Source organism: Aulostomus chinensis, chromosome 14 (genome assembly GCF_037954235.1).
Source record: "Aulostomus chinensis isolate RoL2024-O1b breed Wild chromosome 14, RoL_Achi_v1.0, whole genome shotgun sequence".
In the NCBI taxonomy this organism is placed as follows: Eukaryota; Metazoa; Chordata; class Actinopteri; order Syngnathiformes; family Aulostomidae; genus Aulostomus; species Aulostomus chinensis.
The window spans coordinates 4,262,419-4,290,172 of NC_141333.1; the positions used below are offsets into that span (position 1 = coordinate 4,262,419).

A 27,754-nucleotide genomic window follows, 5' to 3' on the forward strand; every position below is an offset into this window, starting at 1 on the left:
TGAGAGGGCGGGTGGACTGTTGTGACCAGGCAGCTTTACTGTCGGTACTACAACAACACAATGGGGTTGTAATGTCAGCGACGGCCGAGATTGGAGCATCCTCTCAAGAGCACTGAGACTGTTTATGGATTTAATGATGATGAAAAAGAAGAAATTCAAGTTCAAGGTGGATTTCGAGCTGGACGAGCTCTCGTCCGTCCCGTTTGTCAACGGTGTCCTCTTTTGTAAAGTCAGACTCTTGGACGGCGGGTTTTCCGAGGAGTCTTCGAGGTGAGATGCTTAATTTAATTCAACCATAAAAACACAGGCTGGACCAGTTTTCTCCCGCCGGCAGGTTAATCTCACCTAGAAGCTTGAGCCCTCCAAGCTAACAGGCTAACGTTATGAACCAGCTAACTCTTCGTTGATGTCCAGCCAGAGAGATTTTAACTTGTTATTGTTGGACATTAACGACATGTTCGCCCCTGAGTATGTAAATTGGCTTTGTCTTCAGGTCAATACGACATGTGGTCGTATTTGACAGGCTAATGTCCTGAATATGAGTCGCCAGCTGACCTGTCACACAGCTGACAAGAAGCTGAATATGCTGGCTTGATTTGCGGCTCCTTAATCGATACTCACAGAACTGACTTTAGTTCCTGTTGGTTTGGGAAGTTTTCAATCGAGCTCAATCTGGACACTCATTTGCAGATAGTCTCTCTGTTATTGATTTTAATCTGGCCAGGGTGAAATAATGGTATCATAAACATCCGAATGAATCAATACTAATACCACAACGGGGGAATGAAAGTATCATCCAAATGTGCAAGAAGCATCATCAGAAGCACATTTGATTGTATTTTATAGACTAATACTGGATTTTTCTAGGCTGATGCTGGAATAAGGCAATGATTAATTCTGATAGATCATCTTGAAGCTAAATATCTGGCGTCCTCATTAGGGAACTACTCTTCTACCAAGCAAGCTGTGGAATTCTGCTTTAGCCAGAGGCATCGTGGATTGAACTGATGTGAAACCTTTTCCTCATCCAAACGTGTCGCCTCTATGTATCACGGTCACATAACTCACGGTTTGCTGCTGGCCAGTGAAGAGGTGAACAGAAATTCTCCTTTAAATGTTGGCCTGCTGTGTAAAACAGGGTGTTTCATTAAATCCAGTGGCTTGTTGATCCGTGACACTTCTGAATGAAAGGGTTTACTTCATATGAATACATGTGACAATACAGCAAAAATGCTATATTTATGGAAAAGGGACGCTATTGGCATTAGTCAGTGAATAATGTCTTGCACAGGATGCAAATCCTCTATGCCAGACTCAATATCTACAAAAAATATATGGGGGGGAGAGAGATATATTTGTCTTAATTGATACAGTTCTTTGAGTACAGTTATCTGACAAATAACACAAATACTATCATATATGGATACAGTTGTGAAACCCTGCATCATCAGTGACGGGATCATTGAGCCCCATCATTTATGTCAGGTTCAATAACAGGCACCAGTCTGCATCATCACTGGAGGCTCCGTCACATCTTCATCATCGCATCAGTCAGAGCAGCGATGCACATTTCTAGCAGTGTGTCATCGGGATTGGCAGATATATGTTGGATATTGGTCATATTTAGGAGTGTATTGGTGTTTCTGTGATAACGGTTCTATCAGGTAACCTGTTCCTTACCGTCACAACGAAGAGTTGCTGGAGAACCATGGTCTGCTTCAGGATAGCGTTTTGCGACACGTAGCTTTCACTAAAACTGGCCTCCGGCTCTTTCATTCCATTTTCAACAGCCTCTGCAAATCAACTGAATTATCTGTCAACGCCTCCAACCCAGACTGTGAGGTTCTCATAGTTACAATTCTTCTCAAAACGTTCTGTTCTGTTCCTGAAATATTTCAGCTAGCCGGTAGATTTTTCTGCAGCAGTTTGATTTATTGGCCCAGCAAACTGCTGCGGACATTCTTTGAGTCATCCCAACTGAGGATATACACGGGAAGTGTGGATTGTTCTTTTCTGTTCCTTTCTTTTCCTTTGGTGTGGTTTATCATGAAGCCCGTGCCTTTGTTTCTGCCCTCGTTACACAAGTTTTCCCCTTGTTAATGTATAGCGTTTTATGGATAAATGAAAACTCGTGGCTCAGACACAGAATGAAGAAAACTAAGCATGATGAAACCATGTCGAAGAGATTTGTTAGACTGAGATTTTCTGTTTTAAATCCAGCTGCAGCCGCCTCAAAAGGAGAGCAGCTGTACTTTAACAAGATTTCTGACCCATGAAGTGAGATAACAGTGATGACCTCCATTGGTGCTTAGAGCCAGACTTACACACACTGACTAATAGGATTTCACTGCGCTGAGAAGTGCCGTGAGCTACAGTACATGATGTAACCAAGTCAGAATTCCCAGAGCACACAGTGTCCAGCTGGCTGGGAGTTCCCTGTCCGACCCTGGAAGTTCACTCTCTAAAATGCATCAGATGAAGTCAGTGTTTTTACAATTATGGTTCACGCATCAGCCTCTTGTTAGTTCTCCTGGAGCAGGGCTGCAACACATGAAGCAGGCCCGTACATTTGGTCAGGAATCCGTACGCTCTTTTACGCCATCAACAACACCTCAGCACAGAGTTTGGTTTCTGTTCTGTCTGTTTTCCTCTTCCTGTGTATAATTTGGCTTCATTTCATATTCAGAGTCTTCTCAAACAGCATTGTCAGTTGCACAGTATTTGTAGATCGGTTATTAATAATTCTGTGCAAGCGTGTCTTTAAATGCGAAAATGGCCGATCAAGATGAATTGCGCGTGGGTTGTCTTGACAGAAGGGAGTCAGTCAGGTGAGTGGGAGTGGAGACGATGCCCGTGAGAAAAGCCACCATCTGGGGTATCGTAACGCTGCCCACACATGCAGGCACCTTTCTCTTTCACTCTGTCTCATCGTTTCAGAGACACACAGGCGACACATCACTTTCATTTTAAAGTGATACTTCAATTTGTTTTTGTGGGTATTTTGCCATTTAAAAATGCACACAAAGATGTCTCGACCTCACAAATGTTTGTTTTTTAAACTACTGCATTACTTATCTGTGACTTCCTGATTCTGTCTGATTCTAAAATCACAATGTCCTGTAATTTTTAATTGTTACCTCATAATGTGGGTCACCTCATGTTGTGCACCCTCGTTATAGTTCAAAGAAAGGGTTGGCGTCACTGTCACCTTTCTCAGCCCTGATGAGTTTGGTTTCCTGCATTTGACTTCATAGGGGTGTGTGTGTGTGTGTGTGTGTGTGTGTGTGTGTGTGTGTTCTTGTACTTGCTACATATTGAGGACTAGAATACGTATTTAACCAACACAGTGAGGACATTTTTGGAAAGTGAGGACATTTTAGCCGGTCCTCACATCTTCAAAGGGCCGTTTGAAGGTCAAGATTTGGTTTTAGGGTGGAGGTTAGAATCAGGTTCAGGTTAGGTTTAGGGTCAAGGTTCAGGTCAGGCAGTCAGTTGAAATGGTTAAGTTTAGGGTGAGGGGCTAGGGAATGTGTTACGTCAAAGAAAGTCCTCACAAAGATATCAGTACAAGGATGTGTATGTGTGTGTGTGTGTGTGTGTGTGTGTGTGTGTGTGTGTGTGCGTGCGCGTGCAGGGGTTGGGGAGGGGCGACCTTCAGTATGATCTGCAAAACTGCCGTTATTTAGCACCTGTTATCTGACTTTGCTGAGTACTTCTAAATCTCGGTGATTTCCCCTCGCAGGGAGCCGGTGCTGGCCAACTGTGTGCGTTGGAGGAAGAGGTTCTCTTTCCCCTGCAAGATGAGTGCCAGCGCAGGAACTGGTGTTCTGGACCCCTGCGTGTGTCGTGTATCTGTAAGAAAGGTACATTATGGAGTGATTTAGCTTCTCTGCCTGGTTGAAATTTATACCATAACCTTCTCAGAAAATTTCCTGTATATGCTTTTATTATTATTATGAGCTAAAAATGGCTGTTGAAGGACTTGCTGGGCTTTCTTAGTTGGACACTCCACTACATTTCCCCAGATGTTATGTTCTAATTGTCAGACATAAACTCACCCATTCTGTGTGTAGACTTTGGGATTTTAATCTTTTCTGAATAATAGTTTCATTGTTTCTTTTTTGCAGGAGCTGAAGGGTGGGAAGGCTTATGCAAAGGTAACTCAATATAAACTCCCTATGTTGACTTTTGTCCTCATCCCATCCTCTAGATCCACATTAATCAGCCACATTTAATCTAGATGGCATTCACAGCCTGCAGGTCGGCTCACTAGTTCATGTCTTCTCTTGCATTTGAACACAGTTCTGACTTACTGAGCATGCTAAAACAACTTCCTTTACACTCCCCAGACTTGATAGAATATTGTTTCTAATGTTCAAATATGCACATTCGTCAAGAAGAGGTCATAAAACATTTCCTAATCCTGCGAGAGACGATTAAAAAAACTTGTGTTAGTAATTTTCTGTCTCCTTCAAGTTAGCTGATTCGAGGGGTGACATTTCACAGCCAGAGCTTGACACAGTGCTGACTGGGCAGAAGATCCATCTCCTGGGAGGAACAGAAGTTCATGTGTCATTCTCTCTCCTACAGCTCGGTTTTGCAGATCTGAATTTAGCAGAGTTTGCCGGCTCAGGGAATACAACGCGCAGATGTCTGCTGGAAGGCTACGATACCAAAAATACTCGTCAGGATAACTCAATTCTCAAGGTAACATTGAGCCAATGGTAAAACGTCCACAGAAGTCTGATGTGACTTCTTAAAGAGAGGACCTCGATGTTGTGAACACAAGCCTGGTATTTGTCTCTAAAGGGAACTGGACAGGGAAAGCGTTTGTGCATAAACACCTAGCATTGCCAAGAACAGCCATGACCAGGCTCCCAGGTGATCCAGGTGATTGTTGCTGCAAATAAATCATGAAGAGGTGAAGCTCCGACAACTGTCGGGCTGTCATTTAATATTCTTAAATCAAATCTATAATCCAATTGTGTGAATTAAAGGGGGAAAAAAAAAAGGTTGAATTTTTTTACTAGAAAATACCTCAGAATTTGGTTGGTGCACCAGTGTGAATATGACCTCATCTCTATAGAAATCTAAATGAATTAATTTGATCTTTTGAGAGAGGCAGCAGCTTCTCACTTACAAACCATGAAGTTTTAACCAGCGGATGTTTCTGGACACAAATCACAAACCTCACACACACCACACACCTGTGCGGCACGAGGCGGTTTTCCTCATGCAGGGCGTAGCTACTGAGTTTGGTGTGGAATTGTTAATTCTTGTATTCTAGATTCACATCTGCTGTAGAAGCAGTCGCTGATTCTGCTTAACATGTCCTGATACTGCTTATTTCCTGGATTCACTCATGGAACATGAACATCTAATCTAACATCTCTTTTTTTTTAGATGTTCATCTTTTTTATCAAATGAAATTGGTTGTCAGGACAAAAGAACGAGGTTTTCGCTTACGTTGTCCCAGCCGGAAATTGTGTCAGACGAAGCAAAGGATTTCAGTGGTCAAGCATGAAGTTTCGCAGAGGGACTCTCTGGAGGATTTTTTTTTTCTTTTGACACTTTAAAGTTCCACGGTGGTGTGCAAACTTCCACTGTAATGCATGGAAACACGTTTAAAATACGTTTCCACACAAATAAGTTGTATAGAAATTCATACTTGGTGTGGAAGAGCTGGAAGTCAGAAAATAAAAGGGAAAGGAAGACCAGTCTCACCACAACCTTGACCTGCCACATCTGATGATGTAACATGACAGCGAGGCGTTCCTCACCAAACATTATCCAGGACTCCAGCAGACTCTCCATGTTACATGTGCGCATTAATAATAGTGAGCAGCTTCTCCTCTCTCATCTTCTTTGTTGAGTACACACAAGTAGGAATACTGAAGTACATTCCATGCCAGTAAAAGCTGATTAAGTAAGCAAATCTATTCTGTTCACAGGTTATCATCGGTACCCAGCTCATGTCAGGGGATCCCTGTTTCAAAACGTAAGCTAAAGGCACTTTTTTGTCCTGCAATAATAATAAATGCTAAGTGAAGAGAGGTTGAAGGCTGATGTTGTCGGTCTCTCTGGGGTTCAGACAAGATGAACATTTCTGTGTTGCTTTTTATTGAAATAGATTTATTTCCCTGGGCCATGGATGTTTTCATTTGCATCTGTTGCTTCACGTGCGCGTCAGTCTGTCTGCAGCGAAACAGAAAATCTTCCAGGCTGGCCTACACTAAATTTGTTGGAGGGGTGTAGTATGAGCTCGGATTTTTAGGTGGATCCATTGAAAATTGGATGGGGGGGGGGGGGGGGGGGGGTCCCTTGGTGGTCCCTTGGTGGTCCCTTGGTGGTCCCTTGGTGGTGGTCTGCATCCTCCTACTTGCTCAACCCAAAAAAGCTGATGAATTAAGCTTTGGTCTGTCAATTCTAGTGCTTGTTCACATTGTGGACCTGTGACAACGCGTAAATTTACACTATGTTTGGGATACCCAACCGTAACCTGTCGGCACCATCATTAAAAGCCATATCCCTCCTGTTCTCAAATAGTGTTCTACTTTCAAGCTCCTTTTTCATCCAGCCTTTGATGTAATTAATTTCTAAATGATTTTTTGGCATCAGATCTGGTCCGTCATGATCCAATTTCCACCTGTCAGAATCTCTCCCGTCTTCCTGAAGGCGTTTAAGGTGTCTTGTTCTTCCAGTAAAAATATGCTTTCAGTGAATGTGTGTGTCAGTAAGAGTACGGCTTTGCCTCCAGGGAAAGATTTGACCTAAAAATGATTCAGTAGTTTGTATATTTATGCCAAAAGCTCTTTGACACACAGTATTTCAGAATCTACATAACTACACAGTGACTATTATGTTCTCTCTGTGCTTTGTGTCGTTGGGTTTTTTTCTTTTCTTAAAGAGTGATTTAGATAAGCGACATGTTGAAAATGAGGCTCATTGTCTGTCCTGTGACTTCAGGCCTCCCTCCACCGCTACAGTGATAGGAATCCAGGGGGATGGAGAGAGCCTGCTGGAGGAGAGGAGGGGAGGGGACTCACAAAAAGCCTGTTCTGGTGAGACTGACCACGCCACATTACACCCCCGTGCTCTGCTTAGTCATCCCGTTTGCTTTTCCAGACATTCACACTCACATTTCAGCCATCCCGTTGTGTGCTGAGCCAGTATGACTTCCACTCTTGAGTTTATGTGCTGGCTATCCTACTGTTTTCTCATTCGTCTCCTCTGCTGTGTTTTATTCACTGGTATCAAATGAAGTGGTGTCCTCCTATAAATTGTGGACATTTGTCCGTTCAATACTAACTGGAAGTATTCAGCTTGGTGAAGTGAGGGCTGGCTCCTGGGTAGAATGTGCAGGAAGCAGGCCATGCTGCCATCAGAGAGACAGGTCCTAATTAGGTCATAAACTTGCCTTTCCTTTCATTTATCTTGATAATCGTGTGGAAACAACAATTTTTCAGACAAGATAAGATTTACTAGTATATTTTGTCCCCATCAAACAAAACATTAAATTATCCTAAGCTGACCTTTTTCCAGGCTTTGACGTAAAGACTTGGAGGGCATAGCACATTCAACAATGCCAACTTTTCACAGGTTTTTAGGACTCATTCGTTTGCCTCTCTTCAGCGCAGCTCATCATCACCTCGGTGCTTGTGGTTTTTGTTGGTTCTATTCCGTTGCCTAGTTAGCTGTCAGATCCAACCAGCAATGATGAAGATAAAATGATCATAAGCTGGAGTGGGGTGATATGAGGTAGTCGTGCATCATATTGGGGTACCTTCACTAGTTGTGTGTCAGTGCATCTTCTCTTGTGGAAGAACTGCTGAGGGCACCGCCTGCAGAAAAAAATATTTTCCCCGTCAAATAAATGCCTACCTAAATGTCTGTTTACATCGTACGCTGTATTTGTACCTACGTTTTGCTGCTGGGCTCTTGAATTGTCAACTGTAACACAGAAAAACAGTTGTGTATGTTGGCACGCTAATTCTAACTTAGTTGAAATATACCGGATTTTTTTTTTTTTTAATTCCATCTGCTACCACAGCAGGTTCGTAAGGTGATCGTTCAGTACCGATTGGATCATGTGTACTTTTCCTGTGTCCAGTCTGATTCACCTAACTGCAGTTCATCTCCAGTCCAGCATTAAGCATGAAAATATTTCTCTCCCAGCTGCCCCTTTCTGCTACATTTCCCCCTTCTTTCAGCCCCCCCCCCCCGCTCATTTTTTTTGTCCTGTGCATGTGTTCATGCTCGCTCGTGCTGGAAGCCGAGCGAGAGTGTAATGCAGAAATTTCATGTATAATTTAAACCAACTCTCTTTTAGATGAACTACAATCTGTTCTGACCCTGTAGGCTCTTGCATGGTTAAAAATAGGACTGTGTGCAAGTGTGTCTATGGGGGTTGTGGATGGGTGTGTGTGTGTGTTCAGTGTGCGGTCCATGTGTTGTTGATGATGCTTTACTTACTGTGCTTATATTCACTGCTTATGCAAGTGTGTTTGAGCTTCATCCTTCAATTAAAATGGTTATGGTGCCAGAAATGATGCCTGATTTGGCAGAGGGCTTGTTAGAGTACCTACATGTGTGTAGCCTGAGAGACAACTAGCACTCAGACAAATCATGTGTTTTATGTGTTCCATTGGTCTCTTGGTCCCCTATTTTCTGTTGTGTTGCGGAGGTAGAGGCCTTTCCTCCCCTGCAGGCATTTGAACTCTGAAATGTTTTTGCTTTCTGGCAGCTCTGCCTTTTGCTGGTTTCGCTGTTTGACATTAAAGTGGTGCTACATGTGTTCATGTTGTAGCTGGCAAAGAACCATGCTCCTCTTTGTTTGTTCTGTTCTGTAGTCAGACAAAAAATGGGACATATTAGCGATCATGCTGCACAATTAATCATAATAAAATGGCTTTCTCGGGTCATACTTCTTAGCACTCTTATTTCTGATTGACAATGATTTGGTCGCATTTCGGTTAAAGACACCAGCTGCTTCAAAAGTGCTCCTACTGACAGTATTCAATTCCTCCTGCTTGCGGCACAATGGTGCAGGTCAGCACTGTCGCCTCACAGCAAGAAGGTTGTGGGTTGGAGCCCCGGCTGGAGCATGGGATCTTTCTGTGTGGAGTCTGCATGTTCTCCCTGTTCCTGCGTGGGTTCTCTCTGGTACTCCGGCTCCCTCCCACAGTCCAAAGACATCAAGAGAGGACGAGCTTAATCCAGACTCTAAATTGACTGTAGGTGTGGCCGTGAGAGCCAATGGTTGTCTGTCTACATGTGTTGGCCCTGCCATGGACTGGTGACCTGTTCAGTGTGAACCCCGCCTCTGCTGAGATAGGCTCCAGCGCCCCCGGGACCCTTCACAGGATAAGCAGTGGATAGCAGTAGAAAATGGATGGATGGATGAATTGTTTGTAATACAATGTTGTTTCTGCATTTTATTAATAATTACCATCTGATTCCTGGAATCCTTTTAATGTCCTACATTTTTTTCCCCACAAAACTAGTGCTGTGGTCAGACACTCTTCAGCTGTGGTCTTCACTAAATCAGGGAATGTTGTGTGAGAATCATGTGTATATTAGTTTGTCTGTGTATTTTATGTTGCTGGCGTTCAGTTGACAGCAGTTAGGGAACAACTTCAATAGCACATTGGTTGCTGTGCACAATTTAAATCATCAAATGAGTGAAGATACTAACCCTCACGTCATGGGTCGATGCGTATAAATTTGAACTAAATATGTAAAAGCTGGACCAGATCACCTCTTTGACAAAAACGTGACTGTACATCTGTGTGTCTGTCAGGTTTTTACTTAACATTGTTAAAGCCGGGGCGAGCGAATGCAGCTGTGTGGAGGTTTTCACACTTACACGTCTCTTCCTCTGTTCAACACCCAGCAGAAGGTCGAGAGGGGAAGTGTCCTGTAGTTTCAGATGATCTTGGGGGCTGCGGCCACTCACGGACTTCCAGCTACGCCAGTCAACAGTCCAAACTCTCAGGTAAATGTTGAGCTGTATTCTAATCTTATTCTTACAATTTTGGTCTGACCTGAGAGAGAGAGAGAGAGAGGCAGTCGTACACACCATTTTAATCATTAAACATGAAATGGACCTGCCAGGCAAGCTGGGTGAGGGAGTTTTCATACTGGAGAAAATGTGTCCATAAGGTAAAACTTAGAAAAGCTTTTCACTTCGGAGGAGGGAAGTGATATAATTATTTTCCTGTGACACGGTGCCCGAGTGCCCAGACCTCAGGCTTGAGTTTCCATTAAGGGTAGATGAGATAACTGTAATAAAAGATCAGAGGAAGCGGAGAGATGCACTGAAGCTCTAATGGCTCCCTATTTTAGACTTTTGAAATGTATTTCCTGCCTCAAGTAACTCTTGCTAGATTAGTTTGAACCCTCTTATTAGTGGGTGGGAAGTTTGTGCTAATGTGGCAAACTGATGCCCTGAGATGTCTCTTGCTTTTAATAATGTACTGACTACACGAACAGCGTGTGGGCGTCACTGCAACTGCGCTGAACTACGACACCATGACACACAGTGCGATTTGCAAATCTCTCAGACAGCCCAGCAAAACCTTGTGGGCAGAGATGCAATGCTAGAAAAGCCAACGCTGTCGTAAGAAATGCGCAATCTTATCATCGTCTTTCATTGTTTTTTTCATGAGACAAGGAAGTTCAAGTTATTCCAACTTTGACCTCAGTTGCCGCCGACATTTCAGAGTGCAGCCCAAGGCAAGTCATTCAAGGAGGGAGAGTACTGAGAGTTCTCTGAAACCCACAATGCCACATTAAAAAGTCATCATGATCTTGGCAGAAAAAAAAACCATGTTTGGCAAAATGTCAGGATTCTGATGTGGTAGCTGTTCTTGTGCATAGCCACATGGTTTCATGAGCTCTCATCATGCGTAGCCGCCACTGCTAAACCCTTTTATGTCCCTGCCAGGCTACAGCACAGGTCACTCCCGTTCCTCCAGCATGTCAGAGTTCAGCCACCGTAGAAACCATTCCGTGGGCAGCGCCTCAACAGGCATCGGGAGCATCCCAGAACCCAGTGAGGACCGAGACAGAGAGTCCAGACCATGTCCCGCTCTGCCTGAACATCCAGTTCCCACCCCCTCCTCTAGCAACCCTCCGGGCACCCCGGTCCGGAGCGCCTCATCCTGTGAACGACTCAATAGGTGAGGCACTGTTGCCTTTGACTGTAGAAGTGACTGTACAACCGCGATGTTAAATTATTTTTGAGCTTCACCAGTCCTGTCAAATGAGTCATTTTATCCCAGTAATATTGGCAATTAAAAGTAGGCATTGTTTTCAATCCCTCAGCTCACTAATGAGACACTTATTGTTAATGTGATGTTAAGTCAGTACAAGAAACAAACAACATCCTCATCGCAGGCAAATTAGTCGTCAGATGAGCACAATGTGATTCTCTGCTACCCTTCCAAAGACATCCAGTAAAGCAGGACTCCATGGAGTCTCAGCTGAAGAGAATGGATGATACTCGAGTGGATGCTGACGATGTCGTGGAAAAAATCCTTCAGAGTCAAGACTTCACTCCCAGCCTCCTGGACTCCAGTGCAGAAGGTAAGACGGGTACTAAACAGAAACCATGAAGCGGTGTGGGTGTGTCACTACATGGCCCGTTAGTACGCTGACAAGTGTCCATTAAACACAAATGAGAAGAAGAAGATTGTCAATCTTGATTTGCACCCTCTCCTCCATTTCCTCTCCTCGAACCCAAAAGAAATAGAAACACACCGGAGGAAGCTGATCTTTATCGTTTCGCAGCACAGGCAGAAAAAAAGAAGACTACCGTCAGTCTCTCTCTTAGTCTGTTGCTCTGGAAACCACAGGAAGTGTCTTAAAGTCTGATCTCCAGATTACATGATGTCTGGTCCAATCTCTCCAATAGCTGACTGGCTCACCTTATCAGGGCTGCAGTGCTGCTACGAACCCAAACCCTCACCACAAGAACACACTTCTCCCACTCAAGTGAAGGAACCTGACTGTGACCTTACCTTGGACTCAGAAATTAGCACTGATATTTTCTTTTTTCTTTTTTTTGTGCATTTTATTGAATTACACAATTACCTGCAAAATGAACTCAAGATTGATTCAGTAGTAATGGCGTTACTGGTTAGCTGCAGCTGCACTCTGGAGGATTACTGTGCTCTTTGTGTCAAATGCCAGCCACTTAGCATAACGCAATAATTAACTTGACAGAAATGTGTTAGCTCGTGAGTCACCCTATGGAGAGTTTTCCTCCAGCTCAAAGCTGGGAAACAAAAACTGCCGTCAATACATGCACATTTTTAGATTGCTTAGCAACTTGCTTGCGCGTCATGATGAGTGATACAGTAGGTTGTGCTGCTCTCTGTATGACTGTAACCACCAGTGTGTCTGTTCCAGAGGAGGGCTTGCGTCTGTTTGTCGGCCCTGGGGGGAGCACAGCTCTAGGAAGCCATCATCTTCCCACACGGTGAGACTTTAAATTGTCCTCATAGTCGCCAAAGTTAAATCCCATCAGTCTTCCGTTGCAGATTCATTCGTAATTTGTCGGTCCAGCTCCCTCTTGACGTGACTCCACAATATCTGCTCACCAGCTGATGAGGTCATTCATCACATTTTATGCTCAATACCAGATGACTTTGAATGAAATTAAGTGCCATCTGTTAGGTAATAAAAGTGTTTGAAGTAAATTTGTTGTTTTAAGGCAAGATTATGCAGCATTTCTAGCTTAACTGACAGTTTCAGCAGCATTTTTTTTTTTACACCAACTTGTGAAGAAAGTAAGAAAGAAAGAACGTCATGAACTGGAACTTCAGCTTTCATTTTCCATATAACAGCTGATTTTGACTCTGTGACGTTCCAGGGTTGGTGCTGGTGCTTACGAGCAGGTGGTGATGAAGCGTTGAGCCTGCAGTCTCCCAGAGATGGATTAACACTGCCGTCATCCAAAAACTGGAAACAGGGTTGTGTCCTCTCCATTCCTACAACCTGATCACTTGGTGAACGGTAGACGGTACAACAGCGCCCTCCTGTGTTCATATTTGCTACATAACACTAGCTTCCTGGTTTTATTTTAAGAGAGGTTCTCATCTCGGTGTGAACACATTCAACTGTGAATCAATGGACGTGAGACACATTGACCGGATTGTTCTAAATATTGTGTGATGAATTTTTTTATTTTACTGGCTTCTTGTGCTATAGAGATCAGTCATTGTTTTCATTATTGGGGCCCAACAGTTTTAAAATGGTTATGAACTGAAAAAAACGATTCATCTTTGATTTTAAAATGGAGAGGAAGATGGGCTGAAAACTACTCTGAGGAAAACAACGCCATGTGATTTCAATACATTCCTTTTGTCTCTCGTGACTATTGTTTTGATGTGTGGATCTCCTTTTAAAAGGGGGAGGTTCTGGTAATATTTTGCCTCAAAGCTGCTAAGAAGCTGTTGTAAGCACTCTGAAAACTGTTTTTAAAGGAGAGAATATTTTACTACAAAGACAAGGTGTCAGACTTGAGCTATTGGTTTGTGTGCGCGTGTGTGTGTGTGTGTGTGTGTGTGTGTGTGTATGTATGTATGCACGCGCTGTGTGGCAAGACCACTTGTCCTGTCAGCTTAGCGGAGGGATCTGACGTTATCTCGTTTAAGGAACGCTATGTCGGTACACACTTGGAGAGTTTGTGAGATCCTCAGCACATCCTAACTGTTTCGGTTCATTGCTGAGGATTGTAACACGAAACCCACAGCACTAATATGCCCCACAAAGGCAAAGCACATATTCAGTCAAATCTGAGTTACAACGTTTTTAAATTTTTGTCTTTTTAGTAATTTCAGACCAAGCAGGAACAAGGAACTAGGCCCTAGGGAACTCTCTGAGAACTACTTTCACTCAAAGGGCTTTTTTCTTTCCATAGCCGCACCACCAGTAGGAGCGGTAAAACATGAGCCGGTGCGTTTGAATTATAGGCTACTGTGTATAAATCTGAATTCAAATTATATTTTTGTGAAGTAGTTTAAAAAGGACAAGGTAGCATTTGGTTGGTAGATACCTGAACATGCAGGATCTGACGATAATCAATGGCATTTTCCCAGCCAGCTGCTGCTCTGCCTCTGTGGGGCAAATTAGTACAAGATGGAACTGAAGCTTTGGTGGTGGATCTCCTGTCACAGGCAGATCCAGCATCGTGCTAACCGTGTTTCTAATTCATCATTTATGGCATATTGATGCTTGGCAAAGCAACTCCCGTCTGACAGGTCTGGCCTGCAGACTAGAAGACTTGAAGCACATCAGACTCACATCCGTGAACAAAGTCAAAGATGCGGGGATGTTTTCTGATTCATGTGCAACTGCAGTTTGTCAGGGAGTTGAAAGTGATGCACCGCTTACAAACTGCCACGAGAACAGACACGAGCCTGTACCTGAGGAGAAAACAGTCATGGTCGTTTCAGGTGTGCATGTGTACCTCCTGCTGTCATATCAACTTCCATTCTGAGCATTCTTAGAGATGATGGTGTCTTCATCTTTGACATCTTAGACGAGTGCAGGGATTCATTGATGAGCCCATCGCAGTGAGGAGAAAACAGCTGCTGGCTCCAGTCCCTTCGATGTTCAAGCTTGCTGCCTTTTTTGCCACCGATAATCGAGTCTTTGAGTTTTGGACAGGATGACTCGTCACTTTGGCCTCTGGAGAATTCTGATGGGCATTTTCAAAATTTCTATTTCATTTTATAGATTTTAAAAAAAATGTGATGATTTGATCGTGAAATTAATCGGCAGATGAATCGATGATGAAAATAACTGTGAGTTGCAGCTGTGGCTCCAGGTTTTATTGAACCGTCTCCAGTGTAACATCTTGATGTTTCCAGAGAAGAATCTCCTTCTTACTTTGGTCTTTTTAGCTACGTCCTTCTTACTGCCACTCAACCTGCAAACCTGCTGCTCCACGTCTTCTCATCTCAGTGGATACTTGCTGACTCAGACACTGTTAAAGGACAATTTCAGTATTTTTCATCTGTGACCCGACATTGTTGCATTACTGAGTGCAACGCAATCGTATGGGGCGACTGTCTGAGTCTACATCCGTCCACTAAATGTTTGTTTTTCCAATGACAGGCTCAAAATTATTGGAATGATCCTTTAAGCTGCTTCAATCTTTTGTCCTGTGAGCTGCCCATTATGTGGCTGTCAGAAACTTTGAGGATGCAATTATGTTCTGACTTTTTGGCTAAAAAGACATCCAACGTATATAGAAATGCTGTCCTCCTGGACTTTTCCTGGCCTTTACACAGGATGACTTGCAGCAGTCTGTTCCAACATTGCTTTCCTACAGATGCTTGATAACATCAACAGAAGTTTTGACACCTGCTGGTCCTCAGCTTTCAAATATCCATTCAGTTAGTTGCCAATGCTGTAGATCCCTGGGAAAAGCTTTGCATATGAGGATGTTTTCCCTCCTGTATGACAATTTTGTGACTCCAGAGAGCAAAAAGGGGTATTCACGTATATTTAGATTGAGACTAAAGGGGACTGACAGCTAACATGAGCTACAGCAACTAAACAACAGCCAGACTCCTTTTTTTCCCCAACCTTTCAAGTGGCTCATCTGGTATCATCCATGTGTTCCTTATCCAGCCATGTGGTCCGTGATCCACAAACACACTGATTTGACTGAAAAAAACAAACTGTAACGCTTGGAGTGTGGCCCTTGTTCACGCAACCTGATGAGACGCACAGCTGGAGGACAAACGCTGGAGTTTATAAAGGAACGTTTTTGCTGTTAGCTTCAAGCTAAATGTTTGTGGTTGGCTCTCTCTGCATTCTGGAATCACAGGAGAAGTGCAGCAGGTGACAAATGTGTTTGTGAGTTTGAGACTTGAAGGCAAAATACTCCTCTTGGGGGAAATATCGCTTTAGTTTCTTGGACCTCAGTTTCCATTTCATTTGAAACTGGAAAAATAAGGGCATTCTAAATGTTTTACTGCTTCTGCAGAGATTTTACCATTCAGACCGATTTGTGGAAGATATTAAGTGACAGACAGCAAATTAGACAAAACATGGGGACCATATAAGGACTATGCATAACCAGAATATTAAGAACAATATAACTAGTGAAAACGGAGGTAGGGTTCTGGATTATTTACATATTATCTCCATAAATGACATCAATTTAGGGTGTTTTTAACGGCATGTCTGTTTTAGATTTTTTTTGCATGACTAAAATGTGCTTTTGTTTTCCAAATATTACCATTTTTCTAGCAGGATGTCACATCAGTTCACCTCTGAGAGTTTTCCGGATTTGATATGGTGCCATCTTTTATTCTTAATATTTCCACATTGAAGGAACACTTTTGGCTTCCCTGTTGAGCCTGGAGGAAATAATTCTGTTCTCACTGCGTCATGTTGAGTCATGTCACCGTTTATTGATGAAGCACATTTCAAAGCAACTCTTGCTGACCAAAGTGCTGCACAGCAGGTAGCAACAATTACAAAAATCATAAAATAGGCCGATGGCCTGTACACAGCTGCATGGGTGAGGCACAGGTCAAAGATGAAGATTGAAGCCTTAGGAAGCAAAGTATGTTTTAAAGTTAGGAACAGTCATTTACTTTCAATGGGAGGTAAAGCTGAATGTCATCAGTAAAAAGTTCACATATTTTTTTGAATAAGCTGACAAAATGTGGAGTATTTATGGAAAAAAAGAACGGGACCAAGTATGGAAACGCGTGGGACACCGCAGAAGAGGCGAGCCAAGGGAAAGGAAGGATTCCCTTTGTAAATGGCGAGTTTTCTTCTTCTGCGGTAGAATATTGAATCAGTTCATGGCTGTGGTGCCATCGATGCCGGCCCTCTGGTGAGGACAGCCTATGACAACATGATGGTCTGTAGATTTGAACACCACGCACACATGGTAGACTTTGAGCAAGCTGGATCCTGTGCTCAATGGAGGCTGGAGCAGCACTGGTTGCCAGGGAGGTGTTGACAGTAGAGAGGATGTTTGGGTTAGGACCAGACAGATGAGGTGGCTGGGTCATGGGCGGCGATGTTCACTCGAGACCTCCTCCTGGGTGCCGGCAGGACCAATGACAGAATGTCTGGTGTTGAATAAAACTTGAGGATTGAGAGTTTAAAGCAGATTGTCTGCATTAACGTCAGTGTATGATCTTAACTGTAAATCAGTGTTTTGAGTTCCGCATGTTTTTGGTGTCATATGTTAAGAATCACATGATATCATTGTCTTTGTTCGATACTTTCATTACTAATATTGTGCCATTTTTATTTGCTTGTACCGTTTTGGAAAAGTGCAAAACATTGTATCGTTTAGGAAAAATGTTCTACTTAACAGTGTTAAGATTTATGGCTACCAAACGTCAACTATGAAGTTGAGTTTTTTTGTTTTGGTTTTTGGATCAAAATCTGGTTTTACCTGTGTTAGGCGGGTAAGTTCATCTCGGTAACGAACATGTTGTTACAAACATGGTTGCTTCTTCTCTTCTGTGAAGCTGTTGTCTATATAAACCTGTACTCCCTGTAAAGTGATGTTCTGCGCTGTCTTAACACTGTCCGGTGTTTCCCTTTAACCCACATTTGCTTCCCTAACAAGTGTCCTGGATGCTTCAAACGTGTACCTTTGCACTGTTGAATAAAACCGTTAAACACCTTCAGCACTTCCTCACGTCTACAACTCTGTTGTACCGATTACAACAGGGCTGTAGCGGCTGCTCAGTACTTTCACACACACACATTTGTCTTCCCTGAAGGAACAGAGGTTCAGTGCATTTCCCAAATAAAAGTATTTTATTCGTTGTTCTCCACATACGGTGCTGTAGATTAAGCAAGCAATCCAACAAATCCCAAATCTTAATTTAACACCTTGGATTATCTGGCTTGAACCAAGGGATCCCATTTTCCCAGTCATTACTTCCCAAAGGTCACTTTCACACCTCAGGTCTTGGGTCTGTTTGAATTGAGTCCTGGTTTGTCTCCTCAGATTGTCCGTGCACTGGTTTGAAAACGCATCTGAACTCTGGTGGGGACCAAAGAAGTCTGGTCCTCCTCCATGTGAACCCTGCTGTGCTTCATTTGAAGAATGAAAGGAGGTGAACCAAACATGTCCTCCGTGTCATCTGCTCACGCACACAACATTCAGGAGACACGTTTTGACGCGTTCACTGAATCACGTGTGTTACCACACTGTGACCTGGACAGACTGAAAATGGCCAACTTCTCTTCTGAACCACAGGTGTGAAAGTCACCGAACTCATCAACCTGTCCTAAAAAAACACAAAGGTTTATCCTCCCGTCTTTCTCCAGATCAAACATTTGCCTCCCAGTCTTCCTCTTTCCCAGCACTATAGGAGCAGCAGCTGGCCTCCACATGCCTGCTGTCCTGCAGGTAGTCGTCGTCGTCACCATCATCCAGTGCTTCCTCCTCCTCTAGAGGCACAAACCAAGGATCAATGAGACAACAGACGCTACTGTCAGCTGATTCTCCACTTCAGCCTAGAGCACACAAACAAATGGCAGTAGTACCTGCTTCCAGGATGCGCACCATCACGGCGGCGCCGTCCTGACTGAGTTTAATTTGGGGGTCGTCCATGATCAGATGTCTGAGATTGATCAGACTTCCACTCAGCTTGCTGATTTTGGGACAGCAGGACCACAGCACATCCAGGGGGACAGACACCAAGCTAGCAGCAAAGACAAGATGTCTTCTACCTGTTTATCTCAGAACCTCTGAGTGTGTGATTGACTCTGGACTAGGAGACTTGCCTGGGTGACGACGAGCAACATCTCCAAAACGGCGCCTCACGCTCTCCTTCATCCCTCGGCTCCCCCCTCCCGGCCTCCTCATCCTCAGGATTGTTCTCTTCACTTTTCTCTGCAAGGTTTGAAACCAATTTCAAAAACATGGATTCAAATGTCACAGACCGACCTTTCCAGTACAAACGCATAAACCAGCCTGACAGCAAACATTAGAAGCTCAGGGAAATCTTGTATCTGGAAATATTCCGGGCAACCCTAAAATACTCCGGTCCAAAGTCGATCCGTTTATACACAGCACTGAAGTGGGCACAGGCAAAAATAGACAGACGGCCACAACCTGTTGCCTCCATAACTTCTCTCAATTTCCTTCTTTTGAGGCACCAACCAATAACAAGTTCCCTCAGGTTAATGAATTTCTTTGACTACAAGTCATAACTTGTTGCCTAAAATTGAACTGTCTTGTGGCCTCAAAATGTCTCATTGAGGGACAGGTCATATGTCTCAGACTCAGTTAAATTCAGGGAGAAGGTTTGAGTTTGGATGCCACTAGATTTTTACATTTTCTCTCCATAGCAACAGCAGGGCTCCACAGTTTTAATGTCAATAATATCTAACAAAAACGAAGTGATATAAATGTTGTGGACATTCACCAGGCGGCTCCTTAAAGGCCTGGATGCGTGGCTCCTCTCCTCCCTCAGCCTGGCCTCCAGGACTCCCAGCAGTCTGGTTCTCCATCCATTCCCTCGTCAGTTTCTCCGCCTCGTACAGCGCCTCGCTGACTAGGACCCTCCGCAAGATGTTGTTGTCGCGCAGACTGGGGTAGGTGACGCTGTACAGCTTAGAAGAGCAAATCAGAGAGATAGAGGCTTGTTCAAGGTGATCTATCATCTTAAGGGCCTTCAAAGAAAAGAAAAAAAGAATTTCATTGGTTTGTAGTCATGTAAAGTCTTTCTTCCTACATTTCACCACAAAATAAACCGATCTACAAAGAAGCTGACTCACCCGAGTGTATGAAAGCACATCTTCCACGTCATCACCACACAAAGTGTTGCCCCCGAGCCTGTGAAACAGAGCAATCTGGGAGCAGAAGCCGACGCTCTCCTGCAGGCCTGGAGGTGCTCGTCCCACACCAGTGAACTCCACCTGGAAGCCGTACTCCACACACACTCTCACAGCCCTGCAGGTAGACACACAGCTCACCTCAAGCCTTCACAACACACTGATATCACTACTTATCTCTGAAAATACAGATGATTCAATGAGCTCAGATGTGTGAGTAGCTTCTATTGAACCGGCTCATTTGGGTCTCAGAGTTTTCAAAGTTTGCCATGTGGGTTTAATACAACACAACCATCCCCATCAAGTCTCCTTCTAGTTTTGCACTGTGGCCATCTGGAGCGGCTGCATGTGGAGAACAATTCTGAAGGTCTGACACCAACCCTGGCTGTTCACCAGTTGCTGTTATTAATAGAGCACCACAGGGAGACTACAGTAGATTTTAGTATATTATAGATTTTGGATTACTGCAGAAAATGATTTCTGTAGCGAGACATACACGTTTTGTTGAGTAATAAACACCATTTTATGATTTTTGAAGAGTAAAACCAATCAAGTCACCAAAAACAAGCTTCATATTTGTTTTCAGTGTGATGACCTCACTGACTAACTTGTTAGCAAGTGCTGTATTGTGTGATATTTACTGCCGTATTTTAGACCTCAGAACAAAACAATAAAACACAATAAACGAGTAGAAACCAAAGACATGATTTCAGGTATTCAACTGAAATCCCATTGAAAAACTCACTGACTTTGAGGTGAAGGAACAGGACATTTAGCAGTGCTGTTCCATTTTGTAGAGCTGAAAACACCCTAAAGTGACACCAGAGCATCGAGGCTTGTTCTTCACAGGAAGCTCATACCAGGACTTGCACACTGCGGGCTTCTCTATTCATAATTTCCACTTTTTGCTGTCCACTAGTCTGAAACACCTTTCATGGATCCTTGACTGCAGCGTACCAGGATTGGAACTCAGCTCTGGTCCACTCAAACTTGTGGTCATTGTGTCTGAATCCAGTCAGTCCAGGAAGGAGAGGGTTGTACTCAGAGTTTGGGGTGCTGACGATCGCCGCCAGTGGAGCCATGTAACCAAACACCACACCTGAAAACAGCTCCACGTCAGTGAGAGGGAGGTGCTCTATGCTGCAGGGAGAGATAAACAATGCCAGGCAGGGACGGTGGAACAGAGCAACTATAGGTTATAGGTCACTAATGACAGAGGACGTCGGCCGTCTGGGCTGGGAGCCGCTTACAGCTCGATACAGGTCACAAGGTCAAACCCTCGGAGTCGGCAGTCTGCCACGGTGACGGAGCCCTGGTACAGATCAACGTGCAGCTGATCGTAACCTGGCTGCAGATAGTTCGTAGATATTGGAGCGAGTCTATACCTGAGAAGACAAAACACAACCTGATGGAGACATCAAAGGTCAAGAGGAGGACAAAAGGTTATTGAAGGCATTTACACAATTTTCCAAAGAATTTGAGGCTTCAAAATCAAATGTAAGATACATAAGTAACACCAATTACAAAGGAAGGAAAGGTCACTTTCTGCTGTTTTCAGAAGTCCAGGTCTCTTCAACTTTGTCAGGTGAATTACATTAGGATATAAGAACATTTAACTTACTACATTTCTACACTTTTACATATTAACGGTGCTTTATTCATAATGGTAGTGTACTGTGATATGGTCTTTTTTATCTTGTTTTGATACAATTATATAAGTGCAATTAAACTAATATGTTACAGTATTAGTTTTTATATTGCTGTGGTTTATATCATGAAGCCTTGAGGCGACAACATCTTATTGTTTCCTCAATTCAAATAATTTATTGCTACAAGATATGGCTTGTTCAAATAGTTGGGCTTTTACTCATTTTTTAATTAATTACTCACTCTAAATTGCATGTACTTACATTTAAAGTGTTTACCTCTTGCATGCATACATATTTCAACTTAAGTAGATTGTATAAAATGTGTGGAAAAAACAAGTCGACAAATTTTAGAGGTGGAAATCTGTTCATTTAAAGCAGACAGGATGAGGTTGAGGTGAACTGCTGCCCTCTAGTGGCCACTCACAGCTCTCCATTTACAAACTAAATCCACACACAGGATCAGAGGCTGATTAATTCCATTAATGTGTATTTTTATCCCCCAACATTTAATCAAAACCTATCAGGATTTTTGCCAACCCTGACACAAGTGTAAAGTAACTACACTGAGGGAGCAAGTTATACTTTGTGACCACAACTTTAATTTATTGAACTTGTACTCTTTAGCCTGAAAATAAAAACATTGAGAGAACACAGGTTTCTCTCGCTCTCTCCTTATGACCACAAAAAGTGTAAATGATCTCCAGAACTTCTTCTAAGTCCTAAAACACCAAACCTCACAGTTGATGTACCTGGACTACAGGAATTGGGGGGGGGGGGGGGGGAGTTGCAAGTATTTTTAATGCATAGAAGTGTAACACAAATGCTTATATTTAAATATAGCTTGACCATTTCATGTGAATTTTCACACATCCTAAAATGTATATCTATATAAGCAAAAAACATAATTATGATTAAAAACTTAAGTTTCAACCTCCAACCTACATGTGCTCTTTCAGTTGAGCTCCATCGACGTCCACTCCGACCAGCAGTTCAATCTCTCGGTGAAACCGGAGGTTCCTCAGGAGGCTGCACTCCCCGCAACCCAGGTCCGCCACCTGGGAGAGACGAGACACCTTCAGCTACACCGCCTTCCCGGTAGTTGAAGTTAACCCTAGCTAGGTAGCTAGCACAGGACGCTAGTTAGCAACGTTAGCTTCATGAGCTAAACTCCTTCCCGGGCGGGAATTGTTGGAATTTATCCCCGAAGATTTCAACTTACACGTTTGGGTTTGTTTTTCTTGACGAAATCGATGACAAACTGGTGTCTCTGCCTGTGCAGCGGCGGACTGAACAGCGGATTCATGTTGTCGGTTTAATCTCGGGGAAATTAAAAAAAAAACGAGTCCGAATCGATGGATCGTCCCGCCCTTGGGTGATTGGTCAGTTCAGGGGGTTGTGGGCGGGGCTTAGCTCGACGAGTATTCAAGTAAAAAAAAAAAGATTTTCAAGAGTTCCAGAAATAAAGTAAAGTATCATTTCAGTTCTAAAGCAAAAACGTTGAGGTTTAAGATGAACACTTACGTAATACAGCAAAAACAATTGCGAATTACATTTAAACACCTCAAAATTAAGAAACAAAATGAACACGCACTGATTTTTTTCTGTTTGTTTTCTTGTTTTTAAGGGAAACAAAAGGAAAACTGATGTTTCATACAGATGCCATTTTAATTGTTCACAGATTTACCGGGACAAAAACAAAACAAACAAAAAAAAACAGATTTGTCAAAGTGTTTGCATGATGAGAAATCATATGGTACACCCCACAAAATATACTGCATGGTCTAAAAAAAACTATTGCTCGATAAATTGTTTGTTTTACACTACACTCACTTCATTAATCAACCAGAGACTTTAATAACCTCAAAAATAGAGCAATTTCTGATAAATATAATTTCAGCAATACTTTTTTTAGACAGCTATTAAGCCACATGCGCCTATGGTATCAGCCACAATCATGAGAATATATATATATATATATATATATATATCACCTAACAACAGAGATTCAGAAGCAATCTAAAGGTTCTTAATCATAATTTAATTGCCACATGTAATCCGCATCCCAAACAGAAGATTTTTGTTACAGCTGCGTAGTTGTAATGTTGTTGATTTTATGGCAGTTTACCCTCTAAAGTTCTCAGATGGAACACAGAACCCTTCTGCCACAGATGCTACCTGAAGTCAATACATATCACCCTTATGATGGGATTTCCGTGGAGTCCAGAGTATATTTGAGTGGCGGTTCATTTGGAGCCACCAGTGGTTCTGCACTTGGGCCTGCAGTAGTTGCTTTGGTTGATGGTGTTTTTGGCTGCAAGCTGGATGCAGTAGGTGGTCCAGGGCCTGAGGTCCGTCTCTGTGTAATCGTCCCCTTCCACGGTCCTGACGATGGGCGGCTGTTTGGCCTGCTGCGCTCCCTGTTCCTCTACCATGATGAGCGTGTACTCCGTTGCATCGTCCACTGTCTTCCACTTCACGTACAGGGAAACCCCGATCACTGTTACATTTAGCAGCTTTGGCATTTCCAGATCTGACAGACAGACAAAAGAGGAGTGACGAATTAGCACTTATTCTGTAAAATGACCTCAAATGAAGATTAAAGTGCTAATCCACCCAAACAGTGTCTTTTGCCCTTTAAATAACTCACAAATATTGAGCTCACATTGACGTTCTCTCTCTTGAATTACTGCCACGTATATTTAGCTCGAAGCTAATGGCGTCTGATGGCTGACGACAATGAAATTGCTCAAAAATGTCAGTTTAAAAACTCTGAAGCACAAAGTCTGGTATAATCCACATCTTCTATGTCCAGCCGTATGACCCGTAATCCACAGACACTTTAATTGCAAATCAGAAAAAAAACTAACAACACTTTAAGATGTCTTTGAGAGCTCAACACACCTATTTGTGGTACTCGAAAGGGCAAAATGAACTTTTTGGATGAAGTATCGCTTTAACGCGACACAGGGAAGAACACATCAAAACATCTCGGACACATCAAAATCATATTTAAGACCAAAACACAAAATTAACATCTTATTAATGACTTTTCAAGGCCCACCAGGAACTCTGTTCGTAGCTTATTACTTTGTAGAACACTTTACCTTTGTCCAAATTGGCTTGGACTTGATAAGCTCGCAAATCTCTTCGTCTGCGATTTCCCCCCGGACCTGAGGAGGAGGACAATACTCGTAACAGAACTCAGAAACCTTAGACAAACAGGTGATTAAATGAGAGAATTGTACTTGTGACAGAGACAAACACTTCTGTTTGCTTCTGTTCAGGATCTACTTCCTTCCTGTCTTGGGTGGCGTCTGTGGGCTTACCCCCTCCTCCTCACATGGTCTGGTTGTTTAAATGTGTAAAATTACCATTACTTGGGGGGGGGGGGGGGTTGCTTAGTACAACTGCACAGACTTAGAAAGAGTTCAATGAAACAAAAAGCTACATGAAATAGAGTCTTAGTGTTCCAGGTAGAGAAGAAGGAAACTGCAGGGTTATATCTGAAAGTCGCGTGAGCAGTATGAGTCGTCTCGTCCCACCTGTAATAACTTGGTTAGCGAAGCTCTCTCCATTGACGTTGCTGGCAGTCACTTCAGTAGCATCAGGGTGGAAGTTGGTCAGCGTGCAGGAGAGCCCCGAGGTGTCGCAGAGCTTGACCCGACCTCCGTCCGACACGTTGTAGACGCTGTAACTCGTAGCAAACACGGACGCCTCCCAGGAAAGCTCAGCAGACTGGCTGCTACCGGTGTACGACACACTCTGTGGGGCGCAGGGCACTGGAGGAGAAGCCGACAAGAAAAGAAAAAGCCAACACTTTTAAAAATAATAATAGTCTTTTCAACATGTGAAGGCCATTGCATGTGATGCGGGGTGCACATTACAATGTGAACTACCTGAGACGCCAGTTAAGACGCTGGAAGGTTTGCTGACCCCGGCTGCGTTTCTGGAGCGAACGGTGATGTTATACGATGTGCTGCAGGGCATCGGGAACTCAAAGTAGGGCCTGGCCAGCCAGTAAGAAGAGATGTCCATCACTGCTTGCGGGCTGTCTTTGATGCGTCCGATTATCTCCACCTTGTACTCCACATCGGGACAGGAGACAGCATCCCATGTAATCATGGCCCAGTGATTTTGGCCAATTTCCTGCATGCGGACATTCAGAGCAGTCGGAGCGCAAGGAGCTGAAGAAGGGAGGAAAACGTGATTTACAAGTGGAATGAATTATCGTCTACGTCTAAGAATTTGAGCTTCAAGGTTTACCCGCTCCCTCCTCCAGGGGGGCACTGAAGGAACTGTTGCAGATGCCGTCAGAGGCTTCAACAGAGAAGTTGTACACGTCCCCGCATTGCAGGCCTTCGATGGTGCAGGAGGAGCTGGTGCTCTCGCAGTAGAGAGCACCTCCGTCCATAGACTGAGCGCAGCCATAATACTTCACAGCGCCTTCGTTAGAGTTCCAAGACAGCAACGCTGAGTTGTTCTCACACTCGATATCCACTGCTAGACCCAGCGGAGCGCACGGCACTGAGGGGAAAAACACACGCACACTCCAGTGATACTAAAACAGGAGGGAACCCCAGAAAAATATCAATGAACCCTAATCGGAGAGGTGTCCTACATGTCCAGTCCAGCACCAACATCTGGTATTGATTCGGAATGCCTAGGTCACATGACACCACCTCTTTCAATAACATTACAGATGTCAACTGACATATTAAGGATAATGTACAATTTTAACAAAAAACATAACATTTGTCTTGTCGTTTTTAGACGTTTCCCAAGAAGTGCAACTGTTCACTGGCCTCGTAGACTTAGAGAGAAGAAAATAAGTGAATCTTCCTTTACCTGTTCTGAGGGATGTGGTGGTGGGATGGCTGGTGCAGTTTTCTCCGCTGGCCGTGATGCTCAAGTCGTACAGCTGGCCACAGTGCAGATCAGTGATGGTACAGTTGTTCACGAGGGTGCTGCAGTTAGCAACGTGTCCATCCATCCCTGTGGCTGTCAGCAAGTAGGACGTGGCTACGTGGGAATCGGCCCATGTCACTACGGCTCCATCGTCCTCGCAAGATGGCACCGCTGTCACGTTGTCTGGGGCACAGGGTGCTAAAACAGACAGGATTACCTTAAATAGTGCAGAATGTGTTTGTTGATCCACTTCAGTTTAGCATCTCAAAATCCAAACGAGTTTCGAGATGGCGCACCTGTTTTGATCTTCGTCGGTGGACTCCTGAGGCTGCTGCACTTATCAGAAGAGGTTGATACTATGATGCTGTAGTGCATGCCACAGTGGACATCCTGGAGCGTGCACGAGTTTGAGGAGCTGTTACAGGAAATGAGGGACTGGTCATGACCCTCAGCCGTCACCAGGTAGAGGGGCATGTCATCAGACATCTCCCACTCCACCAGGATGGTGTCACTGTTGCACTGCGTCACTGCACTGATGGATGATAGCGCACAAGGGCCTACGGAGCAGGAGAGAAATAATTAAACACTTTTCAGATTATTCATGTCTCGTGTCATATCCCTGCTGATAAATTGTGACAAATCCGCATATTCTCAAAATTGTGCTCCTATATTGTAGACACTGCACTTTGTAAATGTGTTTAGTGGTCAAAGTGTTTGTGGATTGCTGGAGAAACTGCTGGAGACAGAGGATGTGGGTTATACTGGGCGTTGTGCTTGGGAGTTTGTAAGCTGACAGTTTTGTTGTTTCGTTGCTTTAGCTGCTCCTAGCTGCAAGTCACCTTTAGCTTCAAGCTAAATATACATTACGGCCTCTTTCTTCAGTCCGGTGTCACAAAGAAGTCATGCAGCAGATGAAAAATCTGTCCACCCAAGCTGAAGCCACCAAGTATCGCTTTGATTGCACTGTTTTCTAAAATCTAAACCTTTATTGTGAAAATGTTGTGGTTCTAATGTTGAGTTGTATGCTGATTAGAAACAACACATTGATGTGAGTGCACAATTCACCATTCTTGGATCTCAGCATTCTTGTTAAATACCTGTTTCAAGCTCAAAGGTGGTGCTGTGGTGACTGCTGCAATGCTTGTTCACAGCGGTGACGTGGAAGGTGTAAAGTGTTGCACATTTCAGATCGGGCACATTGCACGGGGAGGAGATGGAGGTGCAGGTGCCGTTCTGACCTCCATCCCCTTCAGCCAGCACAACGTAGCTGTGAGCTCCCTCGGAGGCGTCCCAAGTCACCCAGGCAGAGTTAGATACACAGTCCAGATGGCTCCCAGCATTCATGGGTACACATGGAGCTGAAGAGA

At 43.7% G+C, this 27,754-nt stretch overlaps 3 protein-coding genes across 5 annotated transcripts in view; 1 reads left to right on the plus strand and 2 right to left on the minus strand.

The window, feature by feature from the left end:
* Window positions 1–17,795, plus strand: eeig2b (EEIG family member 2b). 2 transcript variants are annotated; one of them, XM_086223470.1, is made up of 11 exons: window positions 1–270; window positions 3,743–3,863; window positions 4,128–4,157; window positions 4,591–4,707; window positions 5,952–5,998; window positions 6,967–7,061; window positions 9,893–9,994; window positions 10,946–11,180; window positions 11,450–11,586; window positions 12,412–12,481; window positions 12,875–17,795. In XM_086223470.1, exons 1-11 carry the CDS (start codon window positions 125–127, stop codon window positions 12,915–12,917), a joined length of 1,143 nt encoding a protein of 380 aa, XP_086079596.1. In that variant the 5' UTR covers window positions 1–124; the 3' UTR covers window positions 12,918–17,795. The 2 variants fall into 2 exon arrangements, with proteins under 2 accessions (XP_086079596.1, XP_086079597.1); XM_086223471.1 differs by having other exon boundaries at window positions 9,896–9,994.
* Window positions 17,787–22,859, minus strand: henmt1 (HEN methyltransferase 1). Of its 2 annotated transcripts, none has more exons than XM_086223468.1 (9): window positions 22,702–22,859; window positions 22,425–22,537; window positions 21,084–21,218; window positions 20,791–20,973; window positions 19,777–19,951; window positions 19,425–19,671; window positions 18,781–18,889; window positions 18,541–18,698; window positions 17,787–18,444 (listed from the first exon to the last, which is right to left on the minus strand). In XM_086223468.1, exons 1-9 carry the CDS (start codon window positions 22,783–22,785, stop codon window positions 18,323–18,325), a joined length of 1,326 nt encoding a protein of 441 aa, XP_086079594.1. In that variant the 5' UTR covers window positions 22,786–22,859; the 3' UTR covers window positions 17,787–18,322. The 2 variants fall into 2 exon arrangements, with proteins under 2 accessions (XP_086079594.1, XP_086079595.1); XM_086223469.1 differs by having other exon boundaries at window positions 19,425–19,611; window positions 22,702–22,853.
* Window positions 22,860–23,169: 310 nt separating this feature from the next.
* Window positions 23,170–27,754, minus strand: part of fndc7b (fibronectin type III domain containing 7b) — a 37,485-nt gene continuing 32,900 nt past the window's right edge. Inside the window, exons 52-59 of the mRNA XM_086225119.1 lie at window positions 27,485–27,745; window positions 26,684–26,944; window positions 26,328–26,585; window positions 25,746–26,006; window positions 25,379–25,666; window positions 25,025–25,261; window positions 24,587–24,652; window positions 23,170–24,012 (exon numbers count right to left, since the gene is read on the minus strand). Coding sequence (XP_086081245.1) covers window positions 23,726–24,012; window positions 24,587–24,652; window positions 25,025–25,261; window positions 25,379–25,666; window positions 25,746–26,006; window positions 26,328–26,585; window positions 26,684–26,944; window positions 27,485–27,745 — 1,919 coding nt within the window. The 3' untranslated portion in view covers window positions 23,170–23,725. The remainder of the gene's footprint in view (window positions 24,013–24,586; window positions 24,653–25,024; window positions 25,262–25,378; window positions 25,667–25,745; window positions 26,007–26,327; window positions 26,586–26,683; window positions 26,945–27,484; window positions 27,746–27,754) is intronic.